This window comes from Macaca nemestrina, chromosome 3, assembly GCF_043159975.1.
Source record: "Macaca nemestrina isolate mMacNem1 chromosome 3, mMacNem.hap1, whole genome shotgun sequence".
In the NCBI taxonomy this organism is placed as follows: Eukaryota; Metazoa; Chordata; class Mammalia; order Primates; family Cercopithecidae; genus Macaca; species Macaca nemestrina.
In genome coordinates, this window is record NC_092127.1 from 187,450,237 (window position 1) to 187,471,983 (window position 21,747).

General features: G+C 55.4%; 1 protein-coding gene across 1 annotated transcript in view; it reads left to right on the forward strand.

The window, feature by feature from the left end:
* The window catches only part of LOC105465860 (WD repeat domain 1), a 43,851-nt gene extending 23,019 nt beyond the window's left edge, over positions 1 to 20,832 (forward strand). The window contains exons 6-15 of the mRNA XM_011714504.3: positions 5,804 to 5,881; positions 6,146 to 6,226; positions 6,579 to 6,812; positions 9,952 to 10,039; positions 11,281 to 11,437; positions 13,002 to 13,089; positions 16,218 to 16,328; positions 17,261 to 17,434; positions 17,740 to 17,884; positions 19,673 to 20,832. Coding sequence (XP_011712806.1) covers positions 5,804 to 5,881; positions 6,146 to 6,226; positions 6,579 to 6,812; positions 9,952 to 10,039; positions 11,281 to 11,437; positions 13,002 to 13,089; positions 16,218 to 16,328; positions 17,261 to 17,434; positions 17,740 to 17,884; positions 19,673 to 19,779 — 1,263 coding nt within the window. The 3' untranslated portion in view covers positions 19,780 to 20,832. The remainder of the gene's footprint in view (positions 1 to 5,803; positions 5,882 to 6,145; positions 6,227 to 6,578; positions 6,813 to 9,951; positions 10,040 to 11,280; positions 11,438 to 13,001; positions 13,090 to 16,217; positions 16,329 to 17,260; positions 17,435 to 17,739; positions 17,885 to 19,672) is intronic.
* The last annotated feature ends 915 nt before the right edge of the window (positions 20,833 to 21,747 follow it).

Consider the following 21,747-nt stretch of genomic DNA (forward strand, 5'->3'; position numbering starts at 1 on the left):
GGTACTCCTAGATGGGTTTAAAGGCCCCACTGAGTTTCTCTCTGTTGTCTGCCTTCGCCGTGTGCGCTACTTGGGCCAGGTTCTTTGCCTCTCTGGCTGTCTGCGTCCTCCAGTCGGGTGAGCAGTTGGTGGTCTAGGATGACCACACCCCCCCCCGAGTGTGGCTCACAGCTGTGTGCATGTCCCAGGTCCCAGGAGTTGCTGGTGCACCGGATAGTTTGTGTCTAATGAAATGGTTACTTAGAGCAGCGTGTAGGCCTGGGGGCTCAGCCTTATACTGTGGAACTGAGAACTCACTGCCAGATCTAACAAGCTGTGATGCTAGGCGGGAAAATGTTCAGCATGGAGGACTCCTGGGTTCCCTCGCTGGGGTGCCACTGCTCCCTCTGTTCCGTCGCCGCTGCTGCTCCCTCCGTTCCGTCGCCGCTGCTGCTCCCTCTGTTCCGTCGCCGCTGCTGCTCCCTCTGTTCCGTCGCCGCTGCTGCTCCCTCTGTTCCGTCGCCGCTGCTGCTCCCCTGTTCCGTCGCCGCTGCTGCTCCCTCTGTCCCGTCGCCGCTGCTGCTCCCTCTGTTCCATCGCCTCTGCTGCTCCCTCTGTCCATCGCCTCTGCCCTATGGGGGCCTGGCACCTCACATAGTTCTCCTACTTGAGGCTGGAGCCAAGCAGGGCAGGAAACCTCAGCTGTGGCTGTTATCGGACGTGCTGCCTTACTGATAGATAAGGAAAATTTGAGCTCTAAACAGGCAAGGTTTCTGGTGATTTTTCTTTTTCCTATTTCCTTACTCAAGACAGGGCAGAGGAGATATTTCAGCCCTTCTGGTGTGTATGGTGGCTGCCTGGGCCATGCCCCTGTGATGGGTACGCAGGACCCCCTTTCTTGTCCTCAGCATGCGCCACCCCTCCTGTCGGCTGGCCTTGCTCTTCACTGGGCTGTTGGCTGACTCCTGAGAACTGGGAGCTGACAGCAGGGAGGGTGACCTGGCCCAGGTCACATGGCCAGTAGGTGGCTCAAGGACGGTTAGTTAGGATGAGCCTCTTGTCCCTTCACATGGTCCTTGTTCTCCAGGGAACATGGTGACTGAACTGAACCGTGTTGGGTGATGGGAGAGGCAGGTGGCTGGGGAGCTGCTTCGTGCCCCTGAGCCCAGCTAAGTGGCCTGGGGCTGCAGGGCTGCCCCAGGGCACTTTGCAGGGAAGTCCGCTGGGAGGGATGGTTGGGCGGAAGGATGGGGGCCAGAGCCAGCTTCACAGGTCACTGTGTAAAGGTGTTTTGGGAACACCCACTGACCAAGGGCCATGGAGGCCCCGTGCTGGGCTTGTGTGGAATGGGGCTGGGCATGGGGACCGAGAGCCTGTCCCCTTCTACCAGCTCATAGGCATGTGAACAGCCTAAGGGTGGGCTTGTGGTCCTCTTGTGTACAGGGTCAGCTGAGGCTGGGGGGAATGGGGTGGGTTCCCAGAGGGTTCCTGCGCTGACCAGGTAGGTAATGAGCATGTGTGTGCTAGAGACAGGCCAGCTGGGGCCTGTAGTGCTCTGTCCCTCTGATGTGGACGTGGGTGTGGTACTTAATTATGACCTGAGTGCTTCAAGCCTCCGTTTCCTCGGTGGTGAGAGGGAACATATTGGTGGAAGGAAGTGAGGATTGTGGGGAGGGGGGCTCGTTGATACAGGTCAGCCTTGGCTGTGTGTTTGGCTACAAGGGAGGACAGGCAAGAGAGTGTGGACCGGACACCGTGGGGTGTCCACCAGGGATGAGGCTGGACTGTGAGACTGCTGCAGCCCCGCTGGTTGGCGGGGGTGGGACAGAGGCAGAACCTCCCTGAACTCCTGGGAGGTTCCCCAAACCGTCTCCCTCTTTGTTCACTGGCCTGGCCTCCCTGTGGAAAGGGCTATTTTTAGCCCTCGCTTTTTTTGGTTAATGGGCTTTGTGCAGCTTTTCTCTTCGAAGGGGCTATTTCAGGAGCAGACATCAGTCTCTGCATTTGGACTCCTTGGCTCGAGGTGCAGGAAAAGGTGATGAGGATGAGCTACTCAAGGGGCATCTGCGTTCCTAGACTGCCAGGCCCCTCCCCTGCCCCTGCTGGGTTCTAGGGCAAGGGAGGGACACATGACACCACCCTGCCAGAGCCTGTGGGAGGCGCTGGCAGAGGTGAACCACAGACTCGGATTTGGGGTCCTGGGGTTTGGGCAAGCAGGAGTGTCCTCGCTTCTGTGACCTGGAACTGGAGTAGGAATGTCCATGTTTTGACCTCAGGGAACCACTGAAATTGGCACTTATTACAGGTTGGAATTGAACAGTGGCTGAATAGTTTTCTCCAGTTTGTAGCAAGAGCCATCAGCATCCACTGTCCCACCCACTCATCTGGGCTTGGGTGATTCGGGCATTTGGAGTGAGCTCTTTTCTCAGTTCTTAACTCATTCAGTCAGAAGGACCCAGGGGTTTAGCCAGGCCCAGCCATCTCCCTGGCCCACTGCACCTCAAGGAAGCTCAGGCTGGCGTGGAGGAGCCAGTGCGAAGTCAGCGGCAAGGCGGGGCTGTGCTGGCCGAGGAAGCAGAGTTGGGCAGCAAGAGAACTCAATGTGCCGGTCAGAGGTCTAGGATTCGAGCCGTGGTTATGTCATGGTCAAGGTTGTGTGACCTCATCTGGAAGGAGTAGTGGTGCATACACCCCTGTCCACCCCACCCACAGGGGGTCTGGAAGGGCTTTGCCTCAGGCCCTCCCGCCACTGCCTTCACGCCAGCCGGCTCCTTCCTGCAGCCCTCTTGGGAACTGCCCTGTGAGGCCCTTTGACACAGGGAATGTGGACCCTCTGGGCTGACATGGACAAGGGACTGTGGGCCATGTTGGCACAGATAGGAGGTGGGCCCCATCGGCTAACCCCACCGGGAACGGGCCCTCAGTGCGTGATGGCTCCCTGATGGCAGGTAACAACAGAAGAGGGGTTGCAAATGGGCCTGCGGAGTTAGGGATCTGACCTCTGGGATGGCTCTGGGTTGGAGCACCCCTAGGCTTGCCGAGCGCCTGCCCAAGGCCCAGGGGCCAGCGCAGCTAAGACGAGAGCTCTGGACAGGAAACTAGATACCAGATTCGTGCAGGTGATGTGGCTTGAGTTACCCACCGCTCTGGACCTGATGTTCTCTTGTGAAGAATTTGCCCGCAGGCTCTCCATGGCCCCTCTGGGGGTAAAGCATCTCTGGAGGGCCCCAGAGCCCCATCTGGAAAGTTGGTTTTCACTCTCAGCAGCTGAGTGGATCAGGCCTTCTGGGGAAACTGCTTTCCCCAACTTCACTTACCTGGAAATGCTAGAAAACTTACAACACAGACCATTTAAGCAAAGAGGGCCAGGCTTAGAACTAGGGGAAAAGGTACAAAAGGAACTAAAGATGCAAAATGCAGAAACTGCACTGAAACACAAGGAAGGGTGACCTCTAGCACCAGAGCCAGAGACGACCGTGCAGTCTCGTGTCCCCTGTTCCATCTCCTCGTTAGCCCTGGGCCCGCCTGGGTATTGCATGCCTTGTCGTTCAGCACTGCCTTGCCCGGCCAAGCCTCGCAGCACCTAGGTGCTGGGGGCAGGCAAAGGGCTTGCCAGCCCCATTGCTCGTGAGCCCAAGTTCAGACTGAGCCAGCCTGCTGCTTCCATCCCTGTTCCTCGTGGGCGGTGACCACAACCCACAGAGGACGAGCTCTTCAGTCATAGAACAGAATACAAGCCCCACGACAGCGCTCCCTGAAATGATGCAGGGAGGACAATCTGCTCATCCACTGGGATGGAAATGTGACTGTTGTCACCCACAGTAGCTCCTGAGGAGCACTGGGACTCCCCTTGTCAGAATGTGTGATTTCTCGGGCCTTCATCTTGGTTAAAACACGGGTCAATGAGGTGGGAGGTCCTGGTTCAGGTACATGGCCAGGGCCTGCTGGGCCTGTGTCCAGCCTGACCCCAGCAGTGAGCAGGTCTTGGCGGCACCCTGGGGAGGGCTCACCAGAGGGAAGCAGGTTTGGGTTGTTGGCTGAAGGAAATGGTTTAATCTTCGAAGTGCAGGAAGCCCAGAGTTGCTTGGGACCACAGCTCTGGGGTCGCATCACTCTTGGGCCTACAGAGATTTCTGGGGCTGGGAGTGGGCCTCTCCACGAGGGCTGCCTGCCCTGGGGACGTTGCTGGACTGAACCGGGTCTGTATCTTCTGCTGACTCTGATGATCTTTGTGGGGACATCGATTTCGTTGAGTGTGGCCCTTGGGAACCCCAGCACCTGATTCCTCTTTCTGGGCCTATGTTTCCTCATTGGTGAAATGGGCACAGCTCACCTTGGTGGGTTATTACATGAGTGTCAGAGGCAGCATTGATTACATGTGTTAGTCTGCTGCAGCTGCCATAACAAAGTTTGTTAAGCCACAGATTGGATGCCTTAAACAATGGAAATTTGTTCTCTGGAAGTCAGAAGTCTGTAGTCAAGGTGTGGGCAGGGACACGCTCCCTCCGAGTCCTTGTCTTTCCCAGATACTGACAGCCCTGGGGGTTGCTTTTTGTGAGAACTCCCATCTCTGCCTCCAGCTTCACTCCAACTCTATATCTGTGTCCAGATTCCCCTCTTACAAGGACACCAAACCCTGCTGGATTTACAGCTCACCCTAATGACCTCATCTTAACTGGTTTGCATCTGCAAAGACCCTATTTCTGAATAAGGTCTCACGGGGTCCCAGAGAAAACATTACACAATCAAACACATGCAGTTCCCCCACGCAGGTAGCTCATGCCTTAAAATTAAGTCCATGATTTACTTAGAGCATGGGGCAGGTTATCTGCTGTTATCCACCTTGTGTTGCATTGCTTTTCCTGAAGGTTAGTGTCTGTACCCACTGAGCAGCAAGCCCTTCCTGTGCCGAGAGTTGGTAGCACTGGATGTGCACTTGCTGGGTTAGCGCCGCCTGCAGGTGGGCAGCGAGAGGGCGGGGCAGGTCTTGGCAGTTTTTCGACTGCTTGTTTAGAGGATCATTCTCTGATACAGACTCTTGTTGACCGAGGAAAGAATGCGTTCATTTCTTTATTCGAGTCACAGAGTTGCCCCTGGAAGTCATGTCATCTCCCCTTCGTCACTTAGGCTCTTGTTCTCAATGAGGGTCATAATCATTGTTTAACTTTGTTTAAAAGTCAATTATTGGCCGGGCATGGTGGCTCACACCTGTAATCCCAGCACTTTGGGAGGTCGAGGCGGGCGGATCACGAGGTCAGGAGATCGAGATCATCCTGGCTAACATGGTGAAACCCCGTCTCTACTAAAAATACAAAAATTAGCCGGGTGTGGTGGCGGGCACCTGCAGTTCCAGTTACTTGGGAGGCTGAGGCAGGAGAATGGCATGAACCCGGGAGGTAGAGCTTGCAGTGAGCTGAGATTGAGACAGGGCTAGGGCCTCCAGGAAGAGGCCTCCTGGTCTCAGCCATCATGAAGCTTAAGGATCAGGGCTTGAACTCTTTCAGAGCCCGGAGCGAAGAGGGCAGCTGCTGGGGGCACCTCATTGAGGGGTGCATAGTTGGAGGCGGTCTGCCTTGGCTCGGGCTGATCGGCTTTCCCAGCAGGTAGAGCGGTCAGCGTGGCAGAGAGGCTGGAGCAGACTCCTACCCCTCCACCGAGGGACTGCCCGGGATGTTTTTTTAAGCTCTGAACATTTTCCAGTGGACTAACAGTTCACACTGATGAACAGCTGGAGCTGCAAGCAGGCTGTATATCATATAGAGCATTCCTGAACCTAGAGTCAGGCCTGCGGCCCCTCACCAGGCAGGTAATTGTTTTCCTGCAGGACCACAGCCGCTTTGTCAACTGTGTGCGATTCTCTCCTGATGGAAACAGATTTGCCACAGCCAGTGCTGACGGCCAGGTAAGACCTGGGATGGGTTTTAGGGTGGGGATTGGCTTGTCTGCCTGCTCCCGTGACCGCTCAGAGCCACAGGCTAGTCCTGACATGCAGAACTTAGACGTCGCCCTCCCTATCTCTGCAGACGTGTCGTCAGAGCCCAGTAAACGCATGTCTGCTTTTAAACCACACTGGGAGCTCAGTTTGTTAGCCCTCGTTTTCTAGAGCCACAGTCCGTGGAGAAACTGCTTACACACACGTGACCCACATGTTTTTATTTCTTGGAAGATATACATCTATGACGGGAAGACTGGGGAGAAAGTGTGCGCGCTGGGCGGAAGCAAGGCCCACGACGGTGGGATTTACGCCGTGAGTATGAGTGTATTTCCCAGCCTAGTGGTGGGAATTTGGCCGAGTCCATGTGTCAGTCCATCCATACCCAATCTGGAGTTAGACAAAAACTTGAAAATGAGGGGCTACAAGTCATGGCGGTTTTATGCCTTTGCCCAGAAAAGCTTTAAGGTTGCAGTGAGGTGATGGGAGAAGGTAGTGGCTGGAACAGGAGACCTGGAGGTGGGTTTTGTCCTTGCCTCACTCACGTCCCACCCCGTCTGGGCTCCTTCTGTCCTACTCAGAAACAGTGGCAGTGAACAAGCTGCTTTTGGGGGTCTCTCTCCAGTCTAGTCCTCTGGCACATGACACACTGCTTTTCTCTGTATAGATTAGCTGGAGTCCCGACAGCACCCATTTGCTTTCTGCTTCTGGGGACAAAACATCCAAGATTTGGGACGTCAACGTGAACTCCGTGGTCAGCACATTTCCCATGGGCTCCACGGTTCTGGACCAGCAGCTGGGTTGCCTATGGCAGAAGGACCACCTGCTCAGTGTCTCCCTGTCCGGGTACATCAACTATCTGGACAGAAACAACCCCAGCAAGCCCCTGCGCGTCATCAAGGTAAGGCCTGCCCTGGGGAAGGCTCTGTCCCCTGGGTGGGCAGGGAAGAGCCCAGTGTGGCCAGCAAGGAAGGGAACCGAGGGAAGGCCAGGTGGAGGCTAGAGAGGTGTCCTCAGGCCTCCTTGGCTCTTGGGGTTTTGGTGGAAGGATGGGATGCTGGTTGCTTTCTTGGGACATGAGTTTAGCCACGGTGGCAGGCCAGGTGCCAAGCTCCCCTTGAGCTACTGTAAGAGCTGGAGCCTAGGGATCCGGGGCAGTGGCCATCGCCCCCAGCTGTTGAGAGCGGTTACTTCCCGCAGGGCTCGGCCTTCCCTGAATTGGGAGTCTGCAGCCTGTGCTTCACCTGACTGCAGGCAAGAGCGGGAGCTCACTGAGCGCCAGGGCAGGTGAGGGGGCATTGCGGAGGTCCAGGGGCAGGAGGAGGAGGAAGAGCACGTGGCCTTGGGCCTGGGCCTTGGCGCTGCCTGGGGTTTGAATGTGGGCAGGGTGTGAAGGAGATACTGGAGTTGCATGAGGGAGCGATGGGACCAGGAGGAAAGGGAGTTAGAATCATACATGGGGCCCAGGTGTGAAGGCCCCGAATGCCATCCTGGGGAGGAGCAAGGCGCCTGCTTCTGAACCCCAACCCGGAAGGATTCACTTGAGCCAGAGGCTCCCTGTGTTCCATTGGCTGGAGGGGTCCTACCTTCTCCCTCCATCCACACCAGTCAAGTTGACACCTCTGGGAATCTCGCAACTGGACGGGAGCCAGAGCAGGGGTCCCTTCCGTATCCTCAGGGCCTGCTCTGACAGCAGCACCCACCCCTGCTTCCCACACTGCATCTGCTGGGAACTCCAAGTCAGGTTTCCCCAGCGCTGGTGGCCCAGGGTGGGTGATCTCTCCTGCTATTCAGAGCTGCAATATCAAGGGATGTGGACAATGCACTTCATCCGAGCAGCCAAGCCTTCTCGGGCTCCTGCTTTAAGCCACTCGGGGAGACAAACCCCAGCACTTCCCTCACCCATTGCAGCCTGCTGCTGTGGAGCTCTGGGGACCAGCCTCTGCAGAGGGTACGAACCCCGCAGGGCTAGCGTGGGCCAGCCTGGAGCAGCCCCCAGGCCTGTGCAGCCAGCAGTGTGCTGTGCTGTCGGTGGCTCCTTCACACCACAGCTTCTAAGAGGGGCTGCTAGAATCACCATCCCCGTTTTACAGGGGAGTTTGCCCACGAGGAAGGGGCCTCCTTAACGTTGTGTGTGTGACTCCTAAGGACCAGGTCACCTCAGCACTCACGCTTAGAGTCACGGTTCCTTTGTGCTAGGGCAGTGGGGGCAGCAGCATTGCTGAGAGGGGAAAGGCTCAACCATAAAGGCTCACTAGATGTGACCCTGAGGATAGAGGGGAATCGGGAGCGCCTCGTTGCTGGGCTCACAGCCCAGGGTGATGAGGATAAAAAGGAAGGCATGCACAGCATGGGGCCAAGGAGGTGGTTGCCTGGGGGAGCTGAGGGCTCTTGTCGAGACCGTGGTCCAGTAGGCCTCCAAGCGGGATGGTGAGAAGTTGTGCACAAGTGAGTAAGGCTTCGCTACTGCCCAGAAAAGCAGTTTCCCGTGGGCCGTCCCCGACAGCGTTCTCCAGGTGTCAGCCCCGAAGTCTGCCATCCCGTGTCTGTTGGTGGGGCTGCCCTGAGAGCGCTCTTCTAATACCACTGCCGCCAAGTGTCTGGGGCCGGTGCACCTGGCCTGCCACCGTGGCTAAACTCATGTCCCAAAAAAGCAACCAGCATCCCACCCTTCCACCAAAAAAACCCCAAGGGCCAGTTATCAAAATCCCCACGTCCCAACTCTCAAATGCCACACCTGTGTGAGTCATGCCGGTGCTGGTGTTCGGTGCTGATCTGGGCTGCAGTGGGGTTGAGCAGCCCGTCTCAGCCCAGGCTGCATGTTAGAACCACCTGGGAGCTCTAAAAAGCGCTGGCTGCTGACACCCCAGAGGCACTCAGTTTACAGGGAGGTCTCCAGAAGGAACACCTGTGGGCATCTGGGCAGGGCTGGGAGTGTTTCTGGTGAGTTCCAGGCATCGAGCATGCACACAAGTCTCCTGGCCTCTTGCCAAGTGCACGTTCTGATTCAGCAGTAAGGTGGGCCTGAGCCCTGCTGGTGAGGGCTGTGCTGGTCTGAAGTCCACACTGTAAGGAGCGGGACTGGTAGGACGCCACATTGGAAGGAGGCAGCCCAGCTCAGCGTCTCTTACTGGGGCATGTGATGATTTTTCCCCACATCTTTGTGAAAAAGATGGAAGTAGCTGCATTCGTTCCCCATCCTCCAGTCCCAGTGGTAACTCTTGCGTACCTGTCTCCAAGGAGACCTGCCTCCAAAGATCCATGCCATATTGTGGCAACATGTGGCATACCACAGAGATCAAGAATTCCTGTGGAAAATCCCTGAGCTCAGAGGAGAGGGGCCAGCCAGGAGCCGGCCTCCCTCTGCAGGGGAGAGGCATGAGGAGCCTGCACCCCAGCCGTTATTTTTGTCCCAGGATTAGATACGGAACGCTAGATGCCTCCCTCTGGAAGCAGCTGTCTAGTTGTAGACCAGCCTTGTGTGCCCTCCACTGTAGCAGTCAGGGAGGTCAGAGTAGGAGCGTCAGCGTTCACAGACAGCCTTGGGCTTTTATAGTGGTCAGAGAGACCCCTGCCCTCAGCAGGGCCAGCACTCCTGGGCAGGGAGAGAGAAGAAATCTCACAAACCAGGGCCTGAAGTGAGTGTGGCCATCAGAGGCCTCCTGGACTGACCCCCTTGCGGCTTCCACCCTGACGGGTGCTAGTCGGCTGGGTGCAGGCCACATGTCTGCACACGTTAGGTGCTCAGGTGCTGGGCCTTGGTCAGACGCAGATCTGGGCCCAGGTCTGGGTTAGGAACCTTGGAAGGGAATGAAGGGCAGGGTCTGTAGGTGACTGGGTAGCTTTGGAAAGGTTTCTTAGGGCTTGTGGGCCATGCATTCAGGCAGCTGGGGCTACTGGGGCCTCAGAACATCTGCACTGCCATGGGTTGAGGGGCATCTGCCCCCTCTATTACCCAGAAGCTTCGCTGGTAGAAAGTGGGTAGCAGAGGGCAGGGCGGTGTGTCCTCAGCTTACCCGCCCAGTGCATCTCCTCCACAGGGCCACAGTAAATCCATCCAGTGTCTGACGGTGCATAAAAACGGCGGCAAGTCCTACATTTACTCTGGAAGCCACGACGGACACATTAATATCCTTTGACTCACAGAGCTGGCTCCAGAGTCGCTGGCTCTAGAGGGGAATTTCCTGTTCCCACGGTGCCAGAGGCCAGGCCAGCCAGGTGGCTCCAGCTGCAGCCACAGCCACACGCTCTTCTGACCAGTGTGGCTTCTAGGGGGTGGCCTGTCTGCACATGGGGCCTTGGCAGCTCCAGGGCTTAGGCTGAGGAAAAGCCACAGGCGGCTCCGACCTGGTCAGTCCCTTCTTGTCATGCAGCCCTGAGAGTGTGGCTTAACGGCCCTGAGCTTGGGCTGCCACTCTCCCTGCCAATGGCAGCTGGCGCCAACCTTGGCCCTACTCCACACGGTGGGATTCTTGATTCCTAGAATTCACAAGCACCTGGACACCCTTACGTTGGGTCCCCTTGTTTTAAAAATAGGAAAACTGGAGCCCAGAGAGCTGACGTGCCCTCCCCAGAGTCACGCAGCCTGTGGTCCGCAGAGCCAGGGCTGGAGCTCCTGCAAGGTGCTTTGTGGCCCTTCGGTGATGTTCCCTGGAGGTGTTTGTGTCCGCCTTGTAAGTCCTTGTCTTGGTTTCTTTAAATGAGCCCTGATTTCTCCCCGATGATGGGGGCTTCTGTTGTGTTTTTCCTGCATGGCCTGGAGCTGGTGACACCCTGCTCACTGGGCTGTCTTGAATCTTGGAGCCACGATCTGCAGAGTGCTTGGGCAGGGACGCCCACACAAATTGCTGATGAAGGCACCTGCTGTGCGTTGTCCTGCTGCCCCCCGAGCACCATGCCGTGTTAGAGGCTGCCTTTTGTGTGGACAGCTCTGGTCTGCATGTGCTGCACCTCCCAGGGGGACTGTCCGGGATCCAAGGAGGTCCCCCCAGTGCTGGGAGAGGAGGGCAGACATGCCACCCTCTGCCCCCAAAACGTAAAGAAATGTGGGGGTAGAGGGCTGTGCCTGCCCGATAACTAGTGGCAGAGGCAACACTGGAGTCTCCCCGGCTTTCTGGTCCCCAGTGAGCCTCCAGCATGGCTCCCTTTCTGCCTCATCCCAGTCCCTGTGTGGTACACCCACACTTGAGATATCCCTTCCCAAGAACATGTCAACAGTGGACACTGCCGGCTTCCCAGCGGGGAATGGTTATATCCGTTTGCAATGAGATTCTCATTTGTTGATGTAAACGGAGAATCTTAGGACTGAAGCCACACTGGAGAACACCCAGCAGTCCCGGGAGCCGGGCTTTTCCTTAACCCCGCCCTACATTACTGGGATTCAGAGACAGGGGAGAACGACTCCTTTGCTGGGAAGGGCCACACGAACCAGGTGTCCAGGATGACCGTGGACGAGTCGGGGCAGCTCATCAGCTGCAGCATGGACGACACCGTGCGGTACACCAGCCTCACGCTACGGGACTACAGGTGAGAGTGCTCGGGTCTGCGGGGGTCCCACGTGAGCCTCAGCTCCCTGCGGAGAGCTTGTGCCACCAGCAGTTCCTGTTCTGGAGGATGCCTCACCTGCTCCTTTCGTGTCTCCCGCCCTGTCCCCAGCATTGTTCTCCTGTTGTTGGGCCCTGAGCCCAGCACTGTGTTACAGATCCGGGTGGTCTGGGTAATGCTCTTGCCCACAGACGATGGCCAGGTGTGGACTCTGCCCTGGAAGCAGCGGCAGCAGATCACAGCCCTGTTCCTCAGGAACCTGCTGCGGTCTCTCCCTGTCCCCCTTTCCTCATCAGTAAAGGCGGGTACAGTGGAGCCTGCCTCAGGCCGTTGCGAGTTAGGTGAGCCTGGCACAGGGCAGGTGCTGAGAACAAGACAGCATTCCCCTTCTGCTCAAGGGTGAGATGGGCACAGTGATCTGGTTAAAAGACAATGTCTTGTTTGTTTTTACTCTTGGGCCTTTGATTGGCAGTCAGTGGAGCTAGGAGAGTAGCAGTTTGCAAGTGATCTGAAGTCCTAAATGCAGTTGGAGAGACTTGAAAGGGAAATGTTCCAGGCCCTGACAAGAGCACTGCACATCCAGTGTCCCCACGCCCAGGTCTGACCCCTCCTCTGGCCCTACATTTCTTGTGTAGACCTCTTTGTGACCCGGTAGTCCTGCCTAAGTTGTGTTGCCTGAGAGGTGGGGACTGCTGGGGCCTGTTGATGGGAGCCTGGCACAGGATACAACACGCAGCTCCTAGCAGGTGTGCTGTCCTTGTTGCACAGACCCTGCCTGCCTGGCGGACTGGGCATCTGTAGATAAATTAGGCCTTCCGATGAGTGGCAGAAGTGGCCCCAGAGCCCAGGCATCTGGGCCCTGGTCCTCTTTCTACTGCCCTGTGGTGACCCCACTCTTTAACACGTCCCATGAAGATCTTCCCTGGGCCAGATAACCCAAGGCAAGGCCCTTACAGAGCCAGCCTTGGCATGGTGACCTTGCTGCGGAGCCTTTGGGGATGCCACGCTTGGCCCAGTGACACAGAAATTCTCTTGATTATCTCAGTTTTCAAGAAGTTTGTGTGTTTGAGTCTTTCTAGGACAAGTTTTGGTAGCATTGGCCAAGGCTAAAGATAACATGATTTTCACCCATTAAAGGTAGTGGATTCTTAAAAGTTACCCATCGATTTTGGGGAGCAGAGCTCAATTCTGTCTGTGCTCAGTAAACTCCAGCGTCTTTAGCCAACACAGGGACAAAAACCACATCTAGGTGTAATGAGGGCTTACCACAGATAAATAGGAGCATAAACAATGCCCTTCACTGCCTCCCACCACTCCTTCCCACCCCCGACCCGGGCCCCCATTATGATTTATCATCTCTGCACCAGAGTCATGGGTCATTTTTTTGCCACCATCCCTTATTTTAGCAAGTCTCTCCAGTATAGATGGCAGTAGAATTGCCTTCTCCTAAGGAGCAAGATTGCTGTGGTTTAACAGCAACTACGTATGCATACCTACACTGAGCTGCTGCGGTGTCGCAGTAATGTGCTTCCTTTCTCTCCAACAGCGGACAAGGAGTTGTGAAACTTGATGTTCAACCAAAGTGCGTGGCTGTCGGCCCCGGGGGATACGCCGTGGTCGTGTGCATTGGGCAGGTAGGGACCTGGCTTAGTGTTTGGGTCGGAGCCTGCAGCTGTGTGGTGCCTGCTTGCTGAATTTGACTCGTGTCCCGTTTGACAGTTGCTCTAGTCTGAGTTTTGGTTGAGCGCTTATTTGCACTGCACTAAGGGATCTCACATAGTTAATCCTCACCGCCATCCTGTCAGTTGTACAGCTGAAGAATTGGAGGCACAAAATGGATAAGTTGGTTGTCCAAGGCCACAGCTGGTCAGAGGGCAGAGCTGAGATTTGTCTCTAAGCCTCAGACAACTCTGCGTGCCTGTCAGCCTGTAAGGTCTATGAGAGACTCTGGGGTGGGCCTGCCTTTGCTCCTGTATACGTCCCAGCCCTGCTGCGTTGTAGCTGTGTGACTTCCAGCATTTACCTCACCCTCTCTGAGCCTTAGTTTCCCATCCCCAGCACTCACAGATCGAGGTGATTATGAGGAAGTACATGTAAGGCTCCTCACACCATCTTAGTTCCTTTTACAGATGAGGAGGCTGAGGCCTAGAGTGGCTTGGTACTTTCCCGCATGCAGAAGGGTGGCACCTGACTCCCCAGCCTGGCTTCTCACCCCAGACAGCGGGGCCACCTGCACACCTTTGGAATATCCGGACCAAAGCCACCTGAGACCCAAGCCTGACCCACTTTATACAGAATTCTGCTCTGCAGAAGATATTATCTGTTGGCGAGCCTAGGCTTGCTGGCATGTAGACCAGGGAAGGCAAGGGGCACCTGTTGGCATGAGTGGCGAGCCCTGCTAAAGAAAACTGCTTTCAGGACCCTCCGGCCCTCCTTTGCCTTGTGAACTTAATTGCTTTAGGGAGAGTGGATTTCTCTGTGTCCTAGATAATAAGAAATCCCTGCCAAGTAATTATTGCAAACAGCCTGGACAGCCAGTGGGGGTGGGGAGGTGCAAAGGGAATCCGCACACGGAGTGCCTCGGGGCCTGGGGGAAACGCTACAAAGCGGAGTTCTAGGAGGCCGGCAGGTGGCCTCTCTCTGTGCAGCAGGGCTCTTCCCAGCCAAGGGGTCTGCACATGGGGCTTTGTGGGTGAGGGGATGAGGCCTAGGGCAGAGTGCACTGTCTCCAGACCCAGGTTTCCTCATCTGTAAAGTCGTGGTCATCTTAGGCCGTCCTTTCCCCTGAGGCTGAGAGTAAGGATCCCACGAGGATGTTCAGATGGGCCCAGCAGGCGCCTGCCACCCAAGAGGTTAGAAAGGTCCCCTGTGGGGTTGTGTTGTGTGGGGGACAGGCTACAGGTCCCTCCACCTCCTTGTGAGGCATTTTCTGTCTGATCTGCTGTTAATCACCCAGTCCTCCCAGGGCATCTGGAACCCCTGCTCTGCGTCAGAATTTTCTGCAGAGCTCCCTGTCACCAGTCAAAGGGTTAGGAGGGTACTGGGAGGGGCCTGGGATTTTAGATCAGGAAACAACCATGTTCAAGTCTCACGTTAGACAAAGCTTCAGGCAAATGCTTAGGCCTTCATTCTTCGCCTGTGAGTAGGTAAGGCCACCCCCAGAACCAAGCAGATGACAGAGGTGCATCTTCAGTAGTAGATTTTACTCAGGGCGCTGCTACCATTCATCCCGCTCCACCCACAATCCATGCAGAAACAGAAGCCTGGAGGGTAGGCGCGGAGGCTGCCTGCCTTCGTGACAGCTGGTGGCTTGGGTCGGGGCACACTGGGATAAAGGCAAAACTCAAGAGATGAAGGCCACTCTGTCTGGGAGCAGTTGAGTAAGTTAGAACCGGAAGAATTGACAAGAAGGGGAGACAGAAGAAGGAAGGTCCCGCTGCAGAGCGTCTGCTGCACGTACCAGAGGCAAAGGCCCAGTGCGGGTGCCGAGGCTTGGATTCTGGGCGAGTCCCAACTCAGCCTGTGGTAACTGGACCCTTGGGTGTGCAGCATAAGCACTGTACCCCATTTTCTCCTCGAAATGGGGAACCGGATCCCTGCCTTGGGGGGCTGGAACACTCACAGCAGAACACTGGCCCATGCCCAGGGGTTGTTGCTGTTTTTGTTTACTGTTGTTAGTACCTTTCTTACTCTAAACATTGACTCCTGTCTTCATGACAGCCAGGCACCACTGGCTGCTGAGGCCCAGGATGGTTATGGGCTGTCCCCTCATCCAGCAAGCAGCTGTGCTGGGGTCAGGCCTCGGTCTGTCAGTCTTCGGAGCCCTGCCCGGTCAGCACTGTGCCGTGTGGGCGTCCCCACTGCAGCCCAGACACCTGAGTACTTGGCACCCTGGCAGTTCTGAGGGCTGACCAGCATGGCTGAGCCCACACTAAGGACGGTCTTCCGTCCTCTCGCCAAGCAGGTCAGGAGTAAAGGCAGTGCGGGGCTGGTGTGGCAGCCACCATGAGGGGTGCATGCTTCCCAGTGGGCTTGGGGCATCAGGAGAAGCAACCCTGGCCCCAGGGAGTAGGCACCGGTCTCCCGGCCACTGTGCTGTGCTGCCATCTGCCCTTCTACCCCTGCGAGTCATGCTTGACTGGGGAGCAGAGTCTGCAGACTGGAGCGTTCCGGCTCCACTGCCAGTCTGCTGGAGTCAGAGGCGGACGCTCCACAGCTGGGTGCCCGTGTTGTGTCTTCTGAGCGCCATGAGGTTCTCCTGTTCCCAGGCTGTGAGAGAACCATGCGCTGAGGAACTCTGTTTCTTTCTTTTGTTCTAAGAAGCCAGAACCTAGAATCCCACGTGCCATCTACTTTTGCACTGTTGCTTTGGGGCCTTGTTGCCCTGTGCTCCCGCCCTCCTGACGCCTCGGAGCACTGTTCAGCGGAGTGCACTTATTTCCCTCATTGACTGGAGGAACTGAAGTTCAGAGGCCAATTGACTTTCCAAGAGGTGGTGCTGTCGTGACTGCAGTGGAAGTAATGTAGTGATGACAGTGATGGTCACAGTTAGGTGTGTTTCCTGTCCCACCTGACTGAGGGTCACAAGGCTGGGACTGAGTCCAGGTGGTGTGGCTCAGAGCTCCAGGTGGCCCTGCAAAGAGGTTGGGGATGGAGCCAAATCCAACTCCAGTGAGCCCTGACAGGGACGCGCCCCTCCTGCCACTGAGGGCTTTGTCCCGAAGGGCTGGACCGCCTGACTGGCTGCCTGTGTGTGCCGCAGATTGTCCTGCTGAAGGATCAGAGGAAGTGCTTCAGCATCGACAACCCCGGCTATGAGCCCGAAGTTGTGGCAGTGCACCCCGGCGGGGACACGGTGGCGGTTGGGGGTGCGGTAAGGCGCTTTCCTCTCCCCCATGCTCTCTGTCCTTGGTATCTGGGTGATTTGGGGACAGCCTGAGTACCAGGGCTGTCTCAGGGAAGGCAAGGGGTCAGGGGAAGGATGGGGGCGTTGGGGGCGAGGGACTTGCTCTGGGGCCCAGCCACCTCCTGCCACCCAGAGCTGGAGCCTTCCCCTGCCTCCCTTGGCACTTCCCCCCACCTCACTGTCCGGGTACCCACAAGACTAGACAGTGAAGTAAGGAGAGTACCGAGGAGGGGACGGCTGGGTCTCAGAGCCAGCCCCATGAGTGGTGGGGGGAGCACAAGAGGGTAGCAGGTCAGGAAATGAAGGAACGGCATCCCCTGGGCCTGGGCTCGGCTCATAGGTTAAATGAAGAGTGACAGAAACTTCCCAGCATCTTCCAGGTGCAGTACTAACCAGGCATTTTACAATTCCCCTTGAGTTTGGCCTCAGCGCCCTTGAATTTGTGTGTGCGGCCCTGTCACAGTCTGCCTGGCCAAGTCCTGAGTGCTTTGTAGAAGAGCTCATTTCCCCTCCCCAGCCCTGGAGGGCAGCCCTCCGATAACTCAGTCCTGCAGCAGGCGTGGCAGTGCCCTCCGTGCTAGGGGCCGGGTGGGTCTGCCTGCTGCCCGGTCCTCCAGGTGCCGGATGTGACCAGGGCATGGAGTGGCTTCCTCTACCAGCCAGCTTGAGGGCCTCAGGAGACCAGCAGTGCCCTGAGGTACCGACAGCCGTTTTCATAGAGCTGTGTAGGTTTCAGGCCCATCCATGGGAAGAGCTGTGCCCAGCGCCTGGCATGGGCCCATTGGAGCAGCAGTCAGCGGGAATAGCAGTTTCTGAAGCCCTCAACCCCTCCCTTCACAAAGGGTGGGTGTGGTGTGTGTGTTCGGGGGTGGCTCACTTCCTCTCTGTCCCTGCCGTAGGATGGTAACGTCCGCCTGTACTCCATCCTGGGCACCACACTGAAGGATGAGGGCAAGCTCCTGGAGGCGAAGGGCCCCGTGACCGATGTGGCCTACTCCCACGATGGCGCCTTCCTCGCGGTGTGTGACGCCAGCAAGGTGGTCACAGTGTTCAGCGTTGCTGACGGCTACTCGGTGAGTGGGCGGCAGGCTTCTCTGTCCCCGTGCTGGGCGGTGCAGTTGGCAGTGGGAGGTTAATATCCGTGACTTGGTCACCTTGAGCTGAGCCTGTCTGAGCTGTAGCTTTTTTGCCTCGACAAGTAGCAGGTGCCTCGTGCCATGCTTCTGAGGAGTCAGTGGGTTTGCAGGGGTCGCTGGCATAGAGTTAGCGCCTGAGAAACCTGGGTCCCTATTGTCGCCTTGAGGGATAAGCGAGGTGATACAGGCAACTGTGGCCTGAACCTGACCTGCTGCCTCTCTTGTTTTCAACCTGCAATTAGGAGAACAATGTTTTTTATGGACACCATGCAAAAATCGTCTGCCTGGCCTGGTCCCCAGACAATGAACACTTTGCCTCCGGTGGCATGGACATGATGGTGTATGTTTGGACCTTGAGTGATCCGGAAACCAGAGTCAAGATCCAAGGTGACTTCCGCCCCCAGGCCTTGGCGGGGACCACCCATGGTCCAGGGCTCCACGGGCCACTTCACAGGCTGTCCCCTGGCTGTGGTCCCCAGGGCTAAGTAGCCTCTGTGCTTCTAGGCAGGTGGCCTGGAAGAGGTGTGGGTCTCCTTCCCTCCAGCAAACACCAGCTGCGCGGCTGGCTGTACTGAGGAACCATGGGGGCCCCATGCGCAGGACACCTGCTGAGCTGAGTGAAGGTCTCGCTTTTGACGTCTTCACTTCGCCCACCCACCCCTTAAATCCCACCTGGAACCAGGGTCTCCCCCTCCCTAAGACAGCCACGTCCAATGTATAATGTGAGCCTCATGTAGCATTGAAATTTCCTGGTAGCCACATTTAAAAAGGAAACAGGTGAAATGATTTGTAACAGTCACTTTTATTTAGTCCTGCATGTCATCATTTCTCCCTGTGGGAGTTATGATGTCCTGGCGTGGCCGCGCACGTATGGGGAGGCATCATCTGTGTTGTCCAAACCCTCCCCTCCCCAAGTGCCCCCCTACCACTCTCCTCCTAGTATGTGGTCAAGTCCCCTCATCCATTCTCCTTAAAGACATCCTTTTGTGTTAAACATTAATGGGGTCCTTTCCTATTTAAAAATGTCTTAGCCCACCCCCAGAGCCCATTCTCCAGCTGCAGGCTTCAGGTGCGGGGCAGGCAAAGAGGGAAGGCAGCCCGGTCGGGAAGGGAGGGGACACAAAGCAGGTTTCAGTGTCCATCCTGGTTGATAAGGCAGTCGGCAGTCTGATAGTGAGAATCAAACAAGTTCATGAATGAAATGGATCCAGAAAAAAATACAGCAAGAGCTAGTCGAATAGGGAGTAGGAGGTCGGGGTCTGTGTCTTCACTATGGGATCGCAGGCCACCAAACATGAAGTGACCTTGGCATCAGGCTCTCGTACAGATAGTTGAGTTCTGCACCTGGAAAAGAGCGAGCCTGGCGATGTGGACAGAGCACTAAAGCCTGGAGTTACAGCCAAGTCCTGCTTGGTGGTTGAAGGTGCTCCTGGGCCACCCGCAGGCCAAGGCTTCCTGCATCAGGGTGTGTGCCGTGCCAGGTGGGGTGGGGGCTGAATCTTACCCTGTCTAGGCGAGGCTGCAGACCTAGAGGCTAGGGGCCTCCCAGACCTGGGGAGCAGAGAGCTGGTGGGAACCCCCTTGCCTGCAGCTGGGAGCCTCCCTGGGCATCATGGGCAGAGTCAGCCACAGAGGAGCCATAAGTGCACAGTCTCACTGTTGGCATCTCGGGTGGGTGGAGGCAAGATGATGGGGAATCGAATCCGGTCACCCACAGTGTGACTGTCACAGAGGGGAAAGTCAGTGGCCCCCCCAGTCCTGGTTTTCCAGCCTCTTACTGGTTGTCATGCCTGCCCCATTTTAATAGGGCATGGATACGGTGTAGCTGTGTGTGTGTTGTCTGCATGTCATCGCTTTTATACAGAAGACGACATTGTTATTTCACTCCCTTGGAACTTGGTTGTCAAGACTTGGAGAGAGGGAGCCTCTGGTATCTGTAGGTGGAGCCAGGGATGCTGCTAATTACCCTGCAGCACATGAAAAAGAGGTACCCGGCCCCAGGGCTCAGGAGTGCCTCGCAGAGAATTCAGCCCCACTGCCACCATGCCAGACTCCTGAGTTGCAATGATCGTGGCCATTTTTTTGAGGGCCCAGGTGGTTCCATCTTCCTAGTCCAAGATGTACATAGATGCAGAGAAGTTTGGCTTTTCGTTAAATCACACCCTTTCTTCCCAGATGCACACCGGCTGCACCATGTCAGCAGCCTGGCCTGGCTGGACGAGCACACACTGGTCACAACCTCCCATGACGCCTCTGTCAAGGAGTGGACAATCACCTACTGAGGAGCCCCACCCCCGCCTCTGGATGGACCGAATCAGGGACTAGCGTTTAACTGCAGCGGAACATGTCCTTTCTCTATTTCTGTGACGCGCCCCCATGCCCCCGCCCCACTGCAAGAGGCAGGAGGGCCCCGTCATGACCCTCGTCTCTGCAGGGTGTCTGTACACGTTCTTCTGAAAGCTTTAGACAGGAACAGTTTGCACATGAAAAATAAAGCAAGCACCTAAACAATGTGTGGAGCGTAACTAAAACCCACAGCCCAACCAAACCTTGAGAATGCGGAACATTCCAGAGGCAGTAGCCTCCAAAGCACACAGAGCCCCTGGCCCCGCCGTGGCTCTCACTGTCTGTCAGGGGAGGTTGTACAGGTGAGTGAGCCGGGGGGCTCACGTTCCTGCCTGCAGAACATTTCTGTACTAGTGAAAAGAGAGAATATGCATTGCAGTTCAGCAAAGCCGGAATTCTGTGTTGAGCAGATGTCTGTCTCTCCCTAGTGTGTGACTCACACTGTGTGGCTGCCTTCAGAGTGCCACCTCCTGATCAGATGGGGGACACAACCCCTGGATATGTTTCCTTGTCAGATTTTGTGCTTGATTTTAAGAATGGAATTGTGGGTTGTTTTGGTTTCTTTTTTTTTTTTTTTTTTTTTAATGTATCTTAACTGTTGCCTGTCAGTGTTTACAAACTAGTGTGTTGACGGCACCATGTCCAGGTTTTTAGAACCCTTGTTAGCCAGACCGAGGTGTCCTGGTCACCGTTTCACCATCATGCTTTGATGTTCCCCTGTCTTTCTCTCCTGCTCTCAGGAGCAAAGGTTAATTTAAGGACAAAGATGAAGTCACTGTAAACTAATCTGTCATCGTTTTTACCTTCCTTTTCTTTTTCAGTGCAGAAATTAAAAGTAAGTATAAAGCACCGTGATTGGGAGTGTTTTTGCGTGTGTCGGAATCACTGGTAAATGTTGGCTGAGAACAATCCCTCCCCTTGCACTTGTGAAAACACTGAGCGCTTTAAGAGATTAGCCTGAGAAATAATTAAATATCTTTTCTCTTCAATGTGGATCACTGACTTTGTGTGATGGGGGTACGTGGGGCGGCTGGGTGGGGAGGAACCTTTGTGGGATTTTCATGGCTTTAGGGGTCTTACCAGCCTGCAGCCTCAGGCAGGAAATATTTGGAACCCAGGATTGTCAGATCCATCGTGTGGTGGAAGGGAAGCCCCGGAGAACGGGCTGGAACCCTCAGTTCCTGCTCCCAGCCGTACCGCCAGATCATCCTGTGACTTGGGTCACATCCCTGCCCTTCTCTGGGCCTAAGTTTGTCAACTGAAAACACTGGACCAGATGATGTCTACATCCCATCTACTTCTCAGATTCTTAGCAGCCTGTATAGCTTTCAGGTAAGGAATAGCATGCATTTAGATGTTAAAAATCAAATTCCCAAACATCCAAATTAATTGCAAAGTGAAAGGCACTGTTCTTTGAAAATGCCTTTTGTACTTTTGTAACAATTGTAAAGTTGTCTAAATTTGCAATCCCAGTTTTAAAAAAAAAAATCTTCAAAGAGTATAATTACACTGCTTCTTAGAAAAGTCAGGATAAAATGTTAGTCTATAACTTCTGAAGTTATAGACTATTATATATCTTAAAGTCCACAAGTGACTTTGTTTCTATGTGTATTTTGGGTTAGGAACAAGGCACTTTTCACATCAGTGGGAATGGTGAATCATTCAGTAAATGGTGATGATAAAACTGGGTGATAAAAATAGTCTTGCTTACCTTGTCCTTGTAGCAAAAACCGTAGGAGGGCAAGAAAATACTGATTTTAGTCACACAAACACAAGTGTTTCTAAGAATGACAAAAATGGTAAAGAATAGAAGTGATACTTTTGACTATATATTTTTGAAATCTGTTGAAGGGGGAAAAACCACCAGTCACAAAATCAAAAAAGACAAATGGCACAAAAATTTT